The 15,161-nt window shown below is 42.0% G+C and overlaps 1 protein-coding gene across 1 annotated transcript in view; it reads right to left on the reverse strand.

The window, feature by feature from the left end:
- LOC126094444 (fibrillin-2-like) overlaps positions 1-14,693 on the reverse strand; it is a 354,361-nt gene extending 339,668 nt beyond the window's left edge. Inside the window, exons 1-2 of the mRNA XM_049908817.1 lie at positions 14,645-14,693; positions 1,702-1,821 (exon numbers count right to left, since the gene is read on the reverse strand). Of these exons, the coding sequence (XP_049764774.1) occupies positions 1,702-1,821; positions 14,645-14,678 (154 nt within the window). The 5' untranslated portion in view covers positions 14,679-14,693. The remainder of the gene's footprint in view (positions 1-1,701; positions 1,822-14,644) is intronic.
- Positions 14,694-15,161: the final 468 nt, after the last annotated feature.

The raw sequence follows: 15,161 nt of genomic DNA on the forward strand, positions 1-15,161 counted from the left end.
TATTATTGTTTTTATTTCAACACAGTAGCCATATTATTCAGACTACCACAGTAAGAGAGGGGCAGTGATAGAAATATAAGCAGAATCAGACTACCACAGTAAGAGAGGGGCAGCGATGAAATATAAGCAGAATCACATCGAGACAAATTGATCTAATGCACTGGACACAATTTTCAAGCGGTGAATGAGAAACAACTACAACAGCAGCTGATAACCTGTCTCCCTCCCTCCCAAAAGAAAAACATGTGGGCTAGCACATTTGCATCCCCACAGAGCATTATCACAAGAATAACTTTTGATTCCTGTATCATATCCTCACACACCCCTAAAAAGCTCCGATCATGCCCAGGAACCAGCTGCAAAGGAGCATCCCCCTCATCACCCAATATCCTCCTGCACTGGAACAACAGAACCATATCCTTTGGTAGAGCTTAATTTACTTATCATCATGCCTGGAAATGAGGAACATCGTACTCACATTCCTTCTCACTCTTTCAAAACTGTAATCTGGCAGCCCAACCGATCCCAGACCATCCTTAATACACCTATTCCTAACCCCTTGTCACATTGTCAATACCTTGTCCAATACACCTACCTGACGCATCCTACTCAGTCCTATCATAGGCCTTGCTTATCCTATCAGAGGCAGGGCAACTTGTGAAAGAAATTATGCCATATACAAGATCTGCTGTAATTTATTTTATGTGAGCATGACCACCAACCATTGTCTATCCAAATGAATGAGCACCACAAAACCATGGCTGAGAGCACAGAAAACACCCATTGAAAAACACAATGCTGAGCACAACATGCAGGATTTCAATAGCTACTTTGCAACTCGTGTCATGTAGATCCTTCTCCTCAATACCAGCTTTTTTGTACTTTGTAGAAGGGAGTTGTTCTTGCAACATGTCCTTTTCTGCAGTAATCCCCCCGACCTGAGTCTCCAGTAGCCCTCTGCCCTACATCCACCTCCATCCTACCCCACAACCCTGACTTGGTCATCCTGCACCCATGCCATCTTTTCCAGTCTCCCTCTGTTCAATCATCCCCTCCTGATCCATTCCTCTACACCATTCTGCAAATGTGCATGACTCCCTCTGCATGTGGGCAGAGTGAACTTGCCAGTGTCACATCCCGTACCATGCACCTGCTACCTCTCTCTCCCCTAAGCATCAGCCACCCTTCTCCAAACCACTCTCCCAATGCCCACCTCCCATTCCACCCAATGCCACTCCTGACTGGTCGAGCCTCAGTGCTCCGCAATCTGGTTGGCTGGGACAATGTAGCTGTACAGGTGTGTGTGTGTGTGTGTGTGTGTGTGTGTGTGTGTGTGCGTGTAAGGTTTCTTCACATTTACTTTGACTTCTGGCCACTTCTCACTCACTGTGGAAATAAATTTACCTGATATAATCTGCCCTACTCATTTTAAACATCAGCATGGTAAAAAAAAGCAAATCACTGGAAAGATGTTAATCAGCACTATTTCAAAATCACAGCTTTGCCTTGACAACAAAAAGCACTTTTACTGGTTAAAGGATATGACCTTTTAAAATTGTATGTTACACTACACAAAAATTGTGATTTGTATTTTATTCGACCATCATGAAGCTAGTCTTGATTACAAATGAATATTTGTAAGGTTACAAGCAATTATAGCTCTGCACTTGTTGTAATATGTCTATGATATGTTTCCAATACCTATACAGAATTTTCCATCTGATGACACATCAAATCCAGGAAGACATTCACAAGTAAAGCTTCCAGGAGAGTTGATGCAGCGGCCTCCCTGACAGTAGCCTTCAGCGCACTCATCGATATCTGTTGAAGAAAAGATGAAGAAAATTACACTTTTCTTAATCACTGTTATTTTACACAGCTGTAACTTATATTTATTGTGACTGAAAACAAAGTATGTCTAGCCTGGTAACATAAAACTAAGTTCCTCTGACTAACAAGGAATGAAAGTTACAAATTTAATGATTCACGAAAGTACGAGGCCAACATTCCTCACTTGTGAAGAGTGGAACAAAATCAATACCGTGACTATTACAATCAAAGGCTCCTTCTCATATTAAGAAGAAAAAGAAAATAGTATGTGGCACACATTCACATCTGTACACCTGAGACCACCTTACAATGTGCATGGCAGGAGGAAGAGGAGGGACTTAATTTCACAAGCTACTCTCATTTCCTCCCTTTTGTTCCATTTGAAAATGGTGTGTAGGAGTAATGAGTGCTAATAAGCCTTTCTATGAACTCATATTTATCTCATTTTGCACTCATAGTCATTTGTTGATGTATATGGGATGAAGTAATGTGTTACTTATCCCTGCGAGGCACAATGTTTCTCTCAAAGGGCTGGCCACCAGAGTTTAATAATATGACCTTGATGCTTTCATGCATGGTAATAAAACTTTTCATGAAAAAGGCTACTGTTCTCCGAATCTCTGCTACCTCCTCTATTAATCTCACCTGCTGAGAATACCAGATTGATGAACAGTACTCAAAAGTCATATCAAGGAAAGTTTTCTCAGTTACCTACTTTGTGAATGAATTATAGTTTTTTAAACAATCGAAAATCTGGGGTGGAATGTAACAATATAATGAAAAGGATAGTTGCTACTCACCATATAGCGAAGATGGTGAGTTGCACAAAGGCGCAACAAAAAGACTGTCAGAAAGTTAGCTTTTGACCAATAAGGCCTTTGCCAAAAGAACATATACACATGTACACACTCACACAAATGCAACTCACACACAAATGACAACAGTTTCTGGCAGCTGGAAGCAGGCTGTGAGCAGCAGGGCATTATGGGAGAGGCAACTGGGTGGGGGTAAGGAGGAGGCTGGGGTGGGAGGGGGGGGGGGGGAGAGTGGGATAGGGGTGGGGGACAGTAAAGTGCTGCTGGGAGCGTACAGGGATGAGATAGAGAGTGGAGCAGATAGGTGCAGCTGGGATGTTAGACGGAGAGTGAGGGAGAGGGATGGGGGAGGGTTAGGTTAGTGGAAAAGGAGAGAAGTAAAAAGACTCAGTGCATTGGTGAAATAGATGGCTGTGTAGTGCTGGAATGGCAACAGGGAAGTGGCTCGTGGGTAAGGACACTGACTAATGAAGGTTGAAACCAGGAGGGTTACGGGAACATAGGATATATTATTGCAAGGAGAATTTCCACGTGCACAATTCAGAAAAGCTGGTGTTGGTAAGATTCAGATGGCACAGGCTGTAAAGCAGTCACTGAAATGAAGGACATCGTGTTGAGCGACATGTTCAGCAACAGAGTGGCCCAGTTATTTCTTGGCCACAGTTTGTCGGTGGCCATTCATGATGACAGAGGACAGACAGCTTGTTGGTTGTCATGCCCACATAGAATGCAGCACAGTGGCAGCAGCTTAGCTTGTAAATCACGTGACTGGTTTCACAGGTAGCCTTGCCTTTGACGGATAGGTGATGTCTGAGAAAGGGATGGTGGTGGGAGGTTGTATGGGACAGGTGTTGCATCTAAGTCTATTACAGGGCTATGAGTCATGATGCATGGGGTTGGGTGTAGGAGTGTGTAGGGTTGGATGAGGATATTGTGTAGGTTCAGTGGGTGGCAGAATACCACTGTGGGAGGAGTGTGGAAGATAGTGGATAGGACATTTCTCATTCCGGGGCATGACAATCTGTGAAGGCCTCAGTGAGACCAACAGCATATTTCAAGAGGGACTGTTTGTCACTACAGATGCGACAGCCATGGGTGGCTAGGCTGTATGCAAGGGACTTCTTGGTATGGAACGGGTGCCAGCTGTCAAAGGGCAGATATTGCTGGTGGTATGTTTGATATGGACAGAGGTACTGATATAGCCATCTTTGAAGTGGAGGTCAACATCGAGGAAGGCAGCTTAATGGGTTGAGAAGACCAGGTGAAGTGAATGGAGGAGAAGGTTTTGAGGTTCTGGAGGATTGTGGACAGGGTGTCCTCACCCTCAATCCAGGACACAATGAAGTCATTAACGAATCTGAACCAGGTGAGGGGTTTGGGATTCTGGGTGTTAAGGAAGGATTCCTCTAGATGGCACATGAATAGGTTGGCATAGGATGGTACTATGTCAGTGCCCATAGCTGTACTCCATATTTGTTCGTAGGTAATGCCTTAAAAGGAGTCGTAATTGTGGGTGAGGATATAATTGGCCATGACGAGTAGGAAGGAGATGGATGGTTTGCAATCCATTGAGTAGGATGGTAGTGTTCAATAGTGGTAAGGCCGTGGGCATAAATATGTTAGTGTGAAGGGAGATGGTATCAATAGTGATGAGCAGGGCACCGTGTGGTGAAGGAACTGCAACTGCGGAGAGGTGCTAGTCTACGATAGCAGAGATTCTCTCAGAGGGGGAAAGTAGCCGGCCACAATAGGGCGTCATGGGTGGTTGGGTTTATAGACTTCAAAAAGCATGTAGAAGGATGGAATCTGGGGAGAGGTTCTGTGATGGGCCAAAGGATTTGACGAGAGATTGGAGATCCTGCTGGACTTCTGAAATGGGTGTGGCAGGGGTTTAGGTGGATGAACCTGACAGCTGGTGGAATCCTTCTGCCAGGTAATCCTTGCAGTTCAAAACAACAGTGCTGGAGCTTTTGTCAGCAGGTAGGATTATAAGATCGGGATTAGTTTCTAGGTGGTGGGTTGCAGATCTTTCTGTGGATGTAAGGGTAGTTTGCATGGTGAGGGATCTGGGAATGATGGTGAGGCAAGGGTCAAGTTAAGAAATTCTGGAAAGTTAACAGGGAATGATTTGAGGGCAGAGGGGGTGGATCACGGTTGGATAGTGGAGTGAACTGAGTCAGGCATGTATCAGACTCAACCCAAGACCATTGTTGAACCCTGCCTGACTCAGTTCACTCCTCCATCTGACAGTGATCAGTTGTGCAACCAGTTCTAGAATATCACTCAAGTGTGTGGGACCCATACCAAATAGGACTAACAGGGCATATTGAAGGTATACAGAGAAGGGCAGTATGAATGGTCACACGTTTGTTTGATCCATGGCAGAGTGTCACAGAGATACTGAAGGAACTGAACTGGAAGACTCTTGAAGATAGAAGTAAACTACCCCGAGAAAATCTATTAACTAAGTTTACGAACTGACTTTAAATGATGACTCTAGGAATATATTACGACCCACTATGTATCACTCACATAGGATTCATGATGATTAGATTAGAATAATTATTGCACACACACAGAGGCAGTCAAACAATCATTCTCCTTGCATTCCATATGTGAATAGAATGGGAAGAAATCCTAACTAGTACAATGGGACGCACACTCTGCCGTGCACCTCAAGGTGGTTTGCAGAGTATAGATGTAGATGTAGGTGTAGATATAGGTATAGAGCTGTAATGAGTTGAAGCATGTTCACTGCTCAAGATATGTTAAGAAGTTTTTATGAAGTAACTGCATGAAGCTGTGTGTGTGCAATGTCATGGATTGCAAGAATTATTAGCAAGAGCTGTAGTTAACTGAAGTGGGTTCACTGCTTAGAATGTTTAGGATTGATAGTCATTGTTGATAAAGTGTTGTTCATGAGATTATAAAGTGGTAATACCATATTTAAACAGTGTTACTTATCATTTAACGCTGTTGGAGTGTTTTGAAATATTTCATAAGTAATGTTAACAGTGCTGTGGGAGGATGTACAGCACTAAATAGATAGGCATTCCTTGAATCAAATTTAAATGTTCTTTACTGAAAAGCAGACCCTCATTTTCCTATAATTACAACAGTTACTGCACCACTCCATAAACCAAATCACGACCAATAATGATTTGCTGCAATGACAGGAACATTAAACTTTAGATGCTGCCAGCATTTTTACTATGTGTCTGATGCCATACACATCAAAATACAGCCCTAGCATGTATTGCTAGGCTGTTACTAGCAGCCACGGGGGCAAATAGAGCTGAGTCGTCGTAACCAGTTGGCACAGCCTGATGCAGTACACTTCCAAATGCAGCCCTCATATGTAGAGCTAGGCTATTACCACCAACCACTGGAGCACAGCTAACAGAACTGAGATGTCGTAACAGATTGGTAACAGTACACAAACCAAATTCTTAGTATTTTGAGTGCAAAGCAGCATAAATTGAAATAATCGTATAAAATATTTTAATGCAAAACTGAGCATTACCCACTACTGTGTTTGTTCACTAACATTCTACTGCAGTGAGAAAACAGTGACAAATCTACATGACCCTTTGCCAATATGGTACTTTCCACATGTGAGTTAAACTTCATAACAAACTTCCCAAAAAATAAAAACAAATATCAGCTCAAAGTCTTTCGAAAATCCTAAAATTGATATTTACAGCAATTCTGCCTATAAAATTTCAGAGCCAGTGACTCCTCCTCCTGACAGAAGAGTTAAAGGGGAAGGAAGAGGGGTGAAGAAAAAGGACTGCAGAGGTTTAGGAAAAGGGGTACAGTTCAGAAAAGATGCAAAGAACCCAAGGTCAGGGGAGACATACCAGATGGTATAAGCAGGAAAGACTGATTGTTGGGGCTGCACCAAACAAGATTTGAAAACCTGAGTGCTTAACGGTGGAAGACAGGGTAGTATGCAAGACAGAGATTACTACTAAAACATCATGCATGAGTTAATAAGAGTGAAAAGCTAAATGCATTGTATGTAATAGAGGAGGGAGGGAGGATGATGAAAAATAGACAGATCAGGAAATGACAGACGTAGAAAACTACAATGGAATGAAGAAAGGAGTAGGTACTGTGAATAAATGCTGAGATGGAAGGAATTAACGTAAATTAAGGCAAGGTGGGTGGCGAAAACCATTGAAATATTGCAGTGCTAGTTCCCACCTGTGGAGTTATGAGAAACTGATGTCTGGGAGAAGAATCCAGATGGTGTATTTGTTCGGATGCAGACTCTCTACAGAAATACACCACCATTCTCACCTCAGCCTTCATTGGACGTAATTACCCCAACAGCCTAGTTCAAAAGCTCATTTCCAGGGTCATAACACCCAATCCTGGTTCTGCTGATCCTTCCAAAAAACACCTCTCTACAAACATACTCTCTACAGCAATACACCACCAGTCCCACTTCAGCCTTCACTGGACATAATTACCCCAACAGCCAAGTTCAAAAGCTCATTTACAGGGCCACCACATTCAATCCTGGTACTGCTGATCCTTCCAAAACACAGCCTCGGAGAACACCACTTGTCACTCAGTATTACCCTGGTCTTGAATGCAATAATTAACTATTGCGAAAAGGCCATGAGTTCCTAAAATGATGCCCTTTAATGAGATCCATTCTGTCTGAGATTTTGACCACCACACCTAGTATAGTTTTTTGTCGCCCTCCCAATCTCCGCAATGTCCTTGTCAGACCCTATGCTCCTTCTGCACCCATCTCCCTTCCCTATGGCTTGTACCCCTCTGATCGCTCCCACTGCAGGATTTGCCCTATGCACCCTCCTATTACCACCAGCTGTTACAGCCCTGTAACTGGAAAACATACTATCAAAGGAGAGCCACCTGTGAAACGACACATCATATACCAGCTGCTACATAAACACTGTTTGGCCTTTTACATCCGGATGACTACCACCCACATATCAGTCAGGATGATTGGGTATAGGCAGAGGGTATATACCAGCAACACACAATATCCTGCTGCAGAGCATGCTCTACAACATGACAGTCACAACCTCGGTGTCTATTTCACCATACACATCTCTCCCAGAAACTAGTTTCTGAGAACTCCAAAGGTGGGAACTAGCACTACAACCTGTCCTCCATTCTCACTACCCACCTGTCCGTAATTTACATTAATTGCTTCTGTCTCAGCATTTCTTCACAGTAACTACTCCTTTCTTCACTCCCTTTTATTTTTCTAACGCTGTCATTTCCTGACCTGTCTATTTTTTGCCGTTCCCCTTGCCACCTCTATTACATACAATGCACTTAGCTTTTCACTCTCATCAACTCATGCACAATGTTTTAGCAGTAATCTCTGTCTTGCACACTACCCTATCTTCTACCGTTAAGCTCTCAGGTTTGCAAATCTCGTCCGGTGCAGTCCCCAACAATCAGTCTTTCCTCTTCATCCTGACCCGTAAGTCTTCCCTGACCTGGCGTTCTGGGTGACTTATCTGGACTGTACTCCTTTTCCTAAACTTCTCCAGTCCTTTTCCTTCACCACTCTTCCTTCCCCTTCAACTCTTTTGCCAGAAGAAGGGGCCACTAGCTCCGAAAGCATGTAAAAGTTAAACCTTTTTGTATGTGTGTTCTACTGTCACTGTTTGGTGAGTAGATATTTTTAATCTATCCATTTACATTACATTGTCAATAATTGATTATTTTCGTTTATATACACACATCAAAAAAAGTTTTGCATCACCTCGGTTCCGAGAGTTCTGGAACCTGTACAGAAAATTGGAATAGAGATCAATATAAACATCATTTCTGCCCTTTTTATTGTTCATGAAAACCACACATTGCATGTTGTACCACAATACAGTGAGACCTTCAGAGGTGGTGGTCCAGATTGCTGCACACACCGGTACCTCTAATACCCAGTATTGCATTGTTGCATACCTGTATTCGTTATGGCATACTACTATCCATAAGATCATCAAGGCACTATGGGTCCAGATTGTCTCATTCCTTCAAGGCGATTTAGTGTAGATCCCTCAGAGCGGTTGGTGGGTCACGTCGGCCATGAACAATCCTTTTTAATCTATCACCGGCATGTTCGATAGGGTTCATGTAGGGAGAACATGTCGGCCACTCTAGTTGAGTGATGTCGTTATCCTGAAGGAAGTCAATCACAAGATGTGCACAATGGGGGCACGAATTGTCATCCATGAAGACGAATGCCTCGCCAATATGCTGCCGATACGTTGCACTATGGGGTGGAGGATGGCATTCACATATCGTACAGCCATTGCGGCTCCTTCCATGACCACCAGCGGCATACGTCAGCCCCACATAATGCCACCCCGAAACGGCAGGGTACCTCCACGTTGCTGCACTCATTAGACAGTGTGTCTCAGGCATTCAGCCTGAGTGGGTTGCCTCCAAATGTGTTTCCGACAATTGTCTGGTCGAAGGCATATGCGACACTCATCGGAGAAGAGAACGTGATCGCAGTCCTGAGCATTCCATTTAGCATGTTGTTGGACCCATCGGTATCACGCTGCATGGTGTCGTGGTTGCAAAGATGGACCTCACCATGTACGTCGGTAGTGAAGTTGCACTCGATGCAGCCTACTGCGCACTGTTTGAGTCGAAACGCAACATCCTATGGCTGCACGACAAGCGTTATTCAACATGGTGCCATTGCTGTCAGGATCCGAGCCACAATCCATAGGCGGCCATCGTCCACTGCAGCAGTAGCCTTTGGGCGGCCTGAGCGAGACGTGTCATCGACAGTTCCTGTCTCTCTGTACCTCTTCCATGTCCAAACAACATCGCTTTGGTTCATTCCGAGACGCCTGGCCACTTCCCTTGTAGAGAGCCCTTCCTGGTACAAAGTAAAAATGCGGACATGATTGAACTGCAGTATTGACCATCCAGGCAGGGTTGAATTGTAGACAACACGAGCTGTGTACCTCCTTCCTGGTGGAGTGACTGGAACTGATCGGCTGTCAGACCCCCTTCGTCTAACGAGTGCTGCTCATGCATGGTTGTTTACTACTTTGGGTGGGTTTAGTGACATCTCTGAACAGTCAAAGGGACTGTGTCTGTGGTACAATATCCACAGTCAATGTCTGTCTTCAGGAGTTCTGGGAACGGGGGTGATGCAAAACTTTTAATAAAATGACTTGCTTAATGTTTTATGCATAAGCTGGTTTTGTAGACAACAAGGACAATAAAATTACAATACAACTAGCAACATTGGTATGTTTTGGATGAAATTAGACAGACTCTAATGATGATTTATGTATAATTATCAACACACTTCCATAGCTGTTACCCTTTCTTGTATGTCCGTTATCAATAAAGAAAAATAATCTAAATTTCAAATGTTCATCTTGTTTAAAATTGTTTTGTGTTTCTCCTAATCATACATAAGAGACTGTTGATCATCATGACCATTTTGCCTTTTAGTTAAAATTCACAGAATATATTATCTTGATTCTAATGGCCAAAGATAAATTAGGATGTATAAAAATGAGACTATTACGGACATATGAAAAATTCTTGGTAAGTCTAGAAACTTTATGTCTTAGATTCAAACATCCACATTAACTATTAAGAATAGTACTGAATAGGTGAGCTTGGTGGCAAAAGTAATATTACACTGATCACAGTCTACCACCATAGTACACACAGGATACTGACGTGTCAGGAGTAGATATTTCTTTCAAAGCTCTTATGCTCTGAATTGAAATGACAGTTTGACAGCTCAGTAAACAGTACCCTGAGCTTTTTGTATGCCTTTCTATCACTCAGCACTTCATTGTTAAAGTGAGTAATCAGCTGTCTTGCAATTAATGTTTAGAAGAATATTTCATTCATAGAGTCTGGAATGTGAGATAAAACAGTGATGGATAGACCTAATACATTTACCTCCATTCTGACTTCTCACTAACTTATCTGTGTAATGCTTGTGAATAGCTTCCCAACATTTTTTTCTTTACCAAACATGAAACTTTCAGTACACAATGTCCAGATTCAGATTCCTAGTATGAGGGTTTCTATTGGTCCTAATGCATACAGTCTCTTGCCATGTTTAAGACAAGGCCCTACTAACATAAACTGTAGATCAAGTTAGAGAAGTACAATGAAGTACTTGATAAACTGCTATCTTCTAGAATAAAAATTTACTTTCGGGAAAATTAAGAACAAAAATTGTAAAAAATAGTTAGGAAACAATATTAGTAAATAGTAGGTATAGCAAGGAGTAAAATTCAGATGAAATTCAGATTCAGGAAAAATACAGAGCTGGTGAGGAAACTGGGAAAAATGAAGTAGTAATAAAAGTTCAAATTTAGAAATAAATGGTTATGCCCTGTGTGAAGAACTTATTTGAGCAATCAAACAGTGGTGAGAGACAAATGGACAAAATATGACAGAGAAAATGTGTTAGACTGGTTCCGATAATGATATGGAGGTATCACAACTGTTAAGAGATTGACCAATGATGATGCTGTGATCTGCAAGTCATCGCAAGTGGCGCTGTGGGAAGACATCATGCCATTGGAGAGCACGTCACCTCACCTGTCAGTATCCAAAGGCCACTGGCTGACGTACAGCTTGGAGCATTCATTCTTTGATGTGCTTTCTTACATTGAACTTTCACTTTGCTGGCTGCTATCAGCTGCCTACATACACTTTGACTCTGGACTATCGGTGGACTCTACTTTTGGCTGGCTCCCTTCTATTTATGTAACTCTGAACTCACATGAGTTTATATTAACTGTGCGCATCTACTGTGTCAGTGTATTTCCGTCAATAAATTGTGCTCATAATAGCAGACTTCAATCGTGGCAACAAATATTTTCGAACACACAGTGCATTGATATATCAAGCAATATGGCCTCAGAATTTATGAAGCAGTGGCTTCTACAACAGCAGGAACAGTAACAACAATTACCGGAACAACAGCAGCAACAATTGGCCTTACTACAACAGCATTTAACAGCTTTGTCTTATGGAGCCTCAGTCATCATTTCACTGCTTTCAAGATAACAGGTTCAGTTTGAAAATAATAATATTGCCTTTCGTGGTACTTGCATAGTGTGTTGGTCCATAAGTTTTCTCCCGTGACAAATCCTGATAGGCTGACTTTTGCTGAACTTAGTAAAATATTGTCACATCACTGCAGGTCTCAATCCTGAGTGACTTCCACTGCATTGGAATTTTACAGGCACTGTAAATGGCAGTCAGATTCCTATAAGAACTGGCTCACTGACCTTTAGGGCTTTAAGTTGTCACCATGCTTTTGTGTGCTCAGAAGAAACATATCACAAATTGTATGCCAACTCCATAATTTGGGACTTGCTCCCCCAATATTCACCTCTAACGAAGTGTGTGCTCAGGTTGTACAGCATTCAGACCCTTCTATAGATAAAGCACTTAAAATGGCTCTGGCTTTTGAATTCATATAGGAAACTGACAGTAGGTGGGAGTTTCAGTCAGCAGCGTCTACTGTTACAGGAAATCCAAAGTGCGATCTGGCCAATCCAGTAAACATGCTATGCCATGTAGATGTTCTTTTCCTCAGCACAATCCTATTTTTGAGACTTTTCAGAGTTCTCCGTCCAAATGGAACTTCAATCAGTATCATTCACCCTCTTGTCCTCAATGTTACCACTGGCACCTTCACTCACGCTGCCCACATTGATCAGCTACCTGTTTTTTGTTCAGCATTTAAGTGTGTCAGTTGCCCACTACATGTCAGCATAGGCATAATTTTGAGTCTAGTTCTACCATTTCCTCCTTTCATGGATTGTGTCGATATTCATCAAACGAAGCAGTGCAGTCTATTCAAACAGCTTGTCTGGAAACGGGTAAATCTGTCAAGTTGTTACTGACCCTGCAAATGAATGGGTTTGACGTTCCACACCACCAGTGCATTCTCTTCTATCATAAATAGTACTACCATTGTTGTGTTATGTTCCCCTCTACTACAACCTTTTAATGGGAGAGTAACCGCATATAGTAACAATGACATACAGATGAATAGGGTTTTTGATATAGAAGTACCTTACAAAAATTTTCTAGGGAACTTTCATTTTTTGTCGTTACTTCCAATAATGTTGAGAACATACTTAGGTTAGATGCATTCAAACACTATAGTTCCTCCATTTTGGAAAATTTGTATTTGACACCTAAGGATATTCCATTCCACAGCATTGAAGAATTAACTGTCTCATATTTCACTCCAGGCTCAGATCAAGTTACAGATGTAGGAGTAAAAATTCATTTAAAACCTGGGTCCATGCCTTGCTTTTCAAAGGCGCGCCTTAACCTGCACATCCTAGAGGTATGGTCAAAGTAGAATTGGACAGGTTGGAGGACCTTGATGTGATTACCCAAGTCCTCCAGCCAATGGACTTCTCCCCTCATAAAGTACTGAAACCAGACAGATTTTTCTGACCATGTGGCAATTTTAAGACCATTAATGTCCAGGAAATCAAAGATACTTTTCCAGTTCTGTGCCCAGAGGAACTTGTTTCCAAGTGGAAAAACGGTGACTTATACTAAGTTTCACTTGCTGGAAGCATACTTTCCAGTTACCATTATACCTGAAACTTTACAGCTTTACAGTGAGCAACAGCTTTTTTGGTCTCTATTGGCACAACCTTCTGCCTTTCGGTGTATCCAGAACACTGGTAGTACTGCAATGTTATGTAGAACAACTAATTCAGGACACTCCTTTGTCCTGCAGTTATTTGGATGATATCATAGAGACTGGGAGAATCCACCAGTGAGCACCTTCGGAACTTGCAATCTTTGTTTTCTCGATTAACCAGTGCAGGCATCAAATGTAACCTATGTAAGAGCAAATTTCTTCAACAGTCCATTGTATACCTAGGATTTATAATCTGTTCTACCAAGCAGCACATCTGTGCTATGGAGAACATGCCCAGGCCCCAGAATATCAAGGAACTGCAATCCTTTACAGAAAAATTAGCTACTGCGGACTTTTTGTACCCCCTATTGCAAAAATATCCTGCCAACTCAATGCTGTCTCCAGAGTATACCACAGCTTCTCTCATGCTCGAAAAAGTCCTCCAATTGAAGCCATGCCTCATCCCATTTTCATCAGGAACCCTCTTCTTCTTGCTATGGATGCCTGGAAGCGTGGGGGCTGGGTGCAGTGCTGTCCCACACGGAAGTTAGTGGCTCTGAACATCCTACTACGTTCATTTCCAAGACACTCAATGTTTCCCACTGCAACTACTGCCAGATTGGAAAAAAGGCATTCGCTGTGGTTTATGTGGTTCATAGGTTTCATACCTATCTGTGTTGAGCCAAATGCTGAGAGGCCACAAGCCATTGACGGCAATGTTAGGATTGTGTTCTAGCCTCCTGTACAGTATAGTACAAAGACTGCAATGACAGTCATTGTTCTTATTGGCATATACCTATGACATCATATATAAGCCAACAAATGACCACATCAATGCCAACATTTTGGATCAGCTTCCAGCTAGATTGTAGCCTGATTTTGACACCCAGAAATTCATTACATATCAGCTGGATTCTGATTCTTTGTTGTCCCTTAATATTTTCCTCTCGATGCTGCACGAGTCATGGCGTTTGTCAGAATAGTTATAGCGCATTGTGCCATTGACTAACCCTGAGTCAGATGAGCGATGATAATAAGGAGATGGCACCAAATACTATGGCCTTATACAGATAGTATTTGCTGCTGTCATTTACTTATTGATAGTGTTTTCTTTAACATGTTATTAGTGTGAAAACCAATGTCAGAAGGTGAGCAATTTTTAATCAATATAATAAATTTAGCTAAGACATTCAAGTTATATTTTATTAATTATATGTACTTTGGTCAACTAAAAAAAAGTTAAGTTTATCATTTAAATATGAAATCATGTCATGGAACAAACTCTGAATGTAGTACTCTAGCCAACCACCAGCACGTAAAGAATGGATAACTAGCCTTCACACACTTCTGACACGCCCTTGCGGTAGCCAGGATGACATTCACAGCGGTAACCATCAGGTGTGTCAATGCATTTTCCAGGTCCACAGATATCTGGCCGGAGTCCACACTCATCAATTCCCTGCACAATTGGTCCAGGCATGCGGCAGAGTTTGGTGTAGGCCTCTGAAACACAAGGTTTTTAACTATTAATATCCCTTTAGCCTAGAACCATTTATGAGAAAAGCACTTACATGAGCTAGTTTACCTTAACTAGTTATTTCTATTTAGAGTGCACCGAAAAAACAATTGTATCAATTTCACTTTGGAATATCCAAGCATTAGGGCCTACTAATCAAGAATACTGTATGTTGTTGTTATAGGCCACCACATTCTAATAATTGGTTTGAAATAAAATAGCTTTTGTGTCCTGTATTGTGGCTGTATAGACTGCAGTCAGCTGAAACTGATTTTTATTGTCAGCAACAAAAACCATTAAGGAGCAAATTTACTGAGAAATTTGTTTGTTTATTTGCGACATGCTC

This window comes from Schistocerca cancellata, chromosome 8, assembly GCF_023864275.1.
Source record: "Schistocerca cancellata isolate TAMUIC-IGC-003103 chromosome 8, iqSchCanc2.1, whole genome shotgun sequence".
Classification (NCBI taxonomy): Eukaryota; Metazoa; Arthropoda; class Insecta; order Orthoptera; family Acrididae; genus Schistocerca; species Schistocerca cancellata.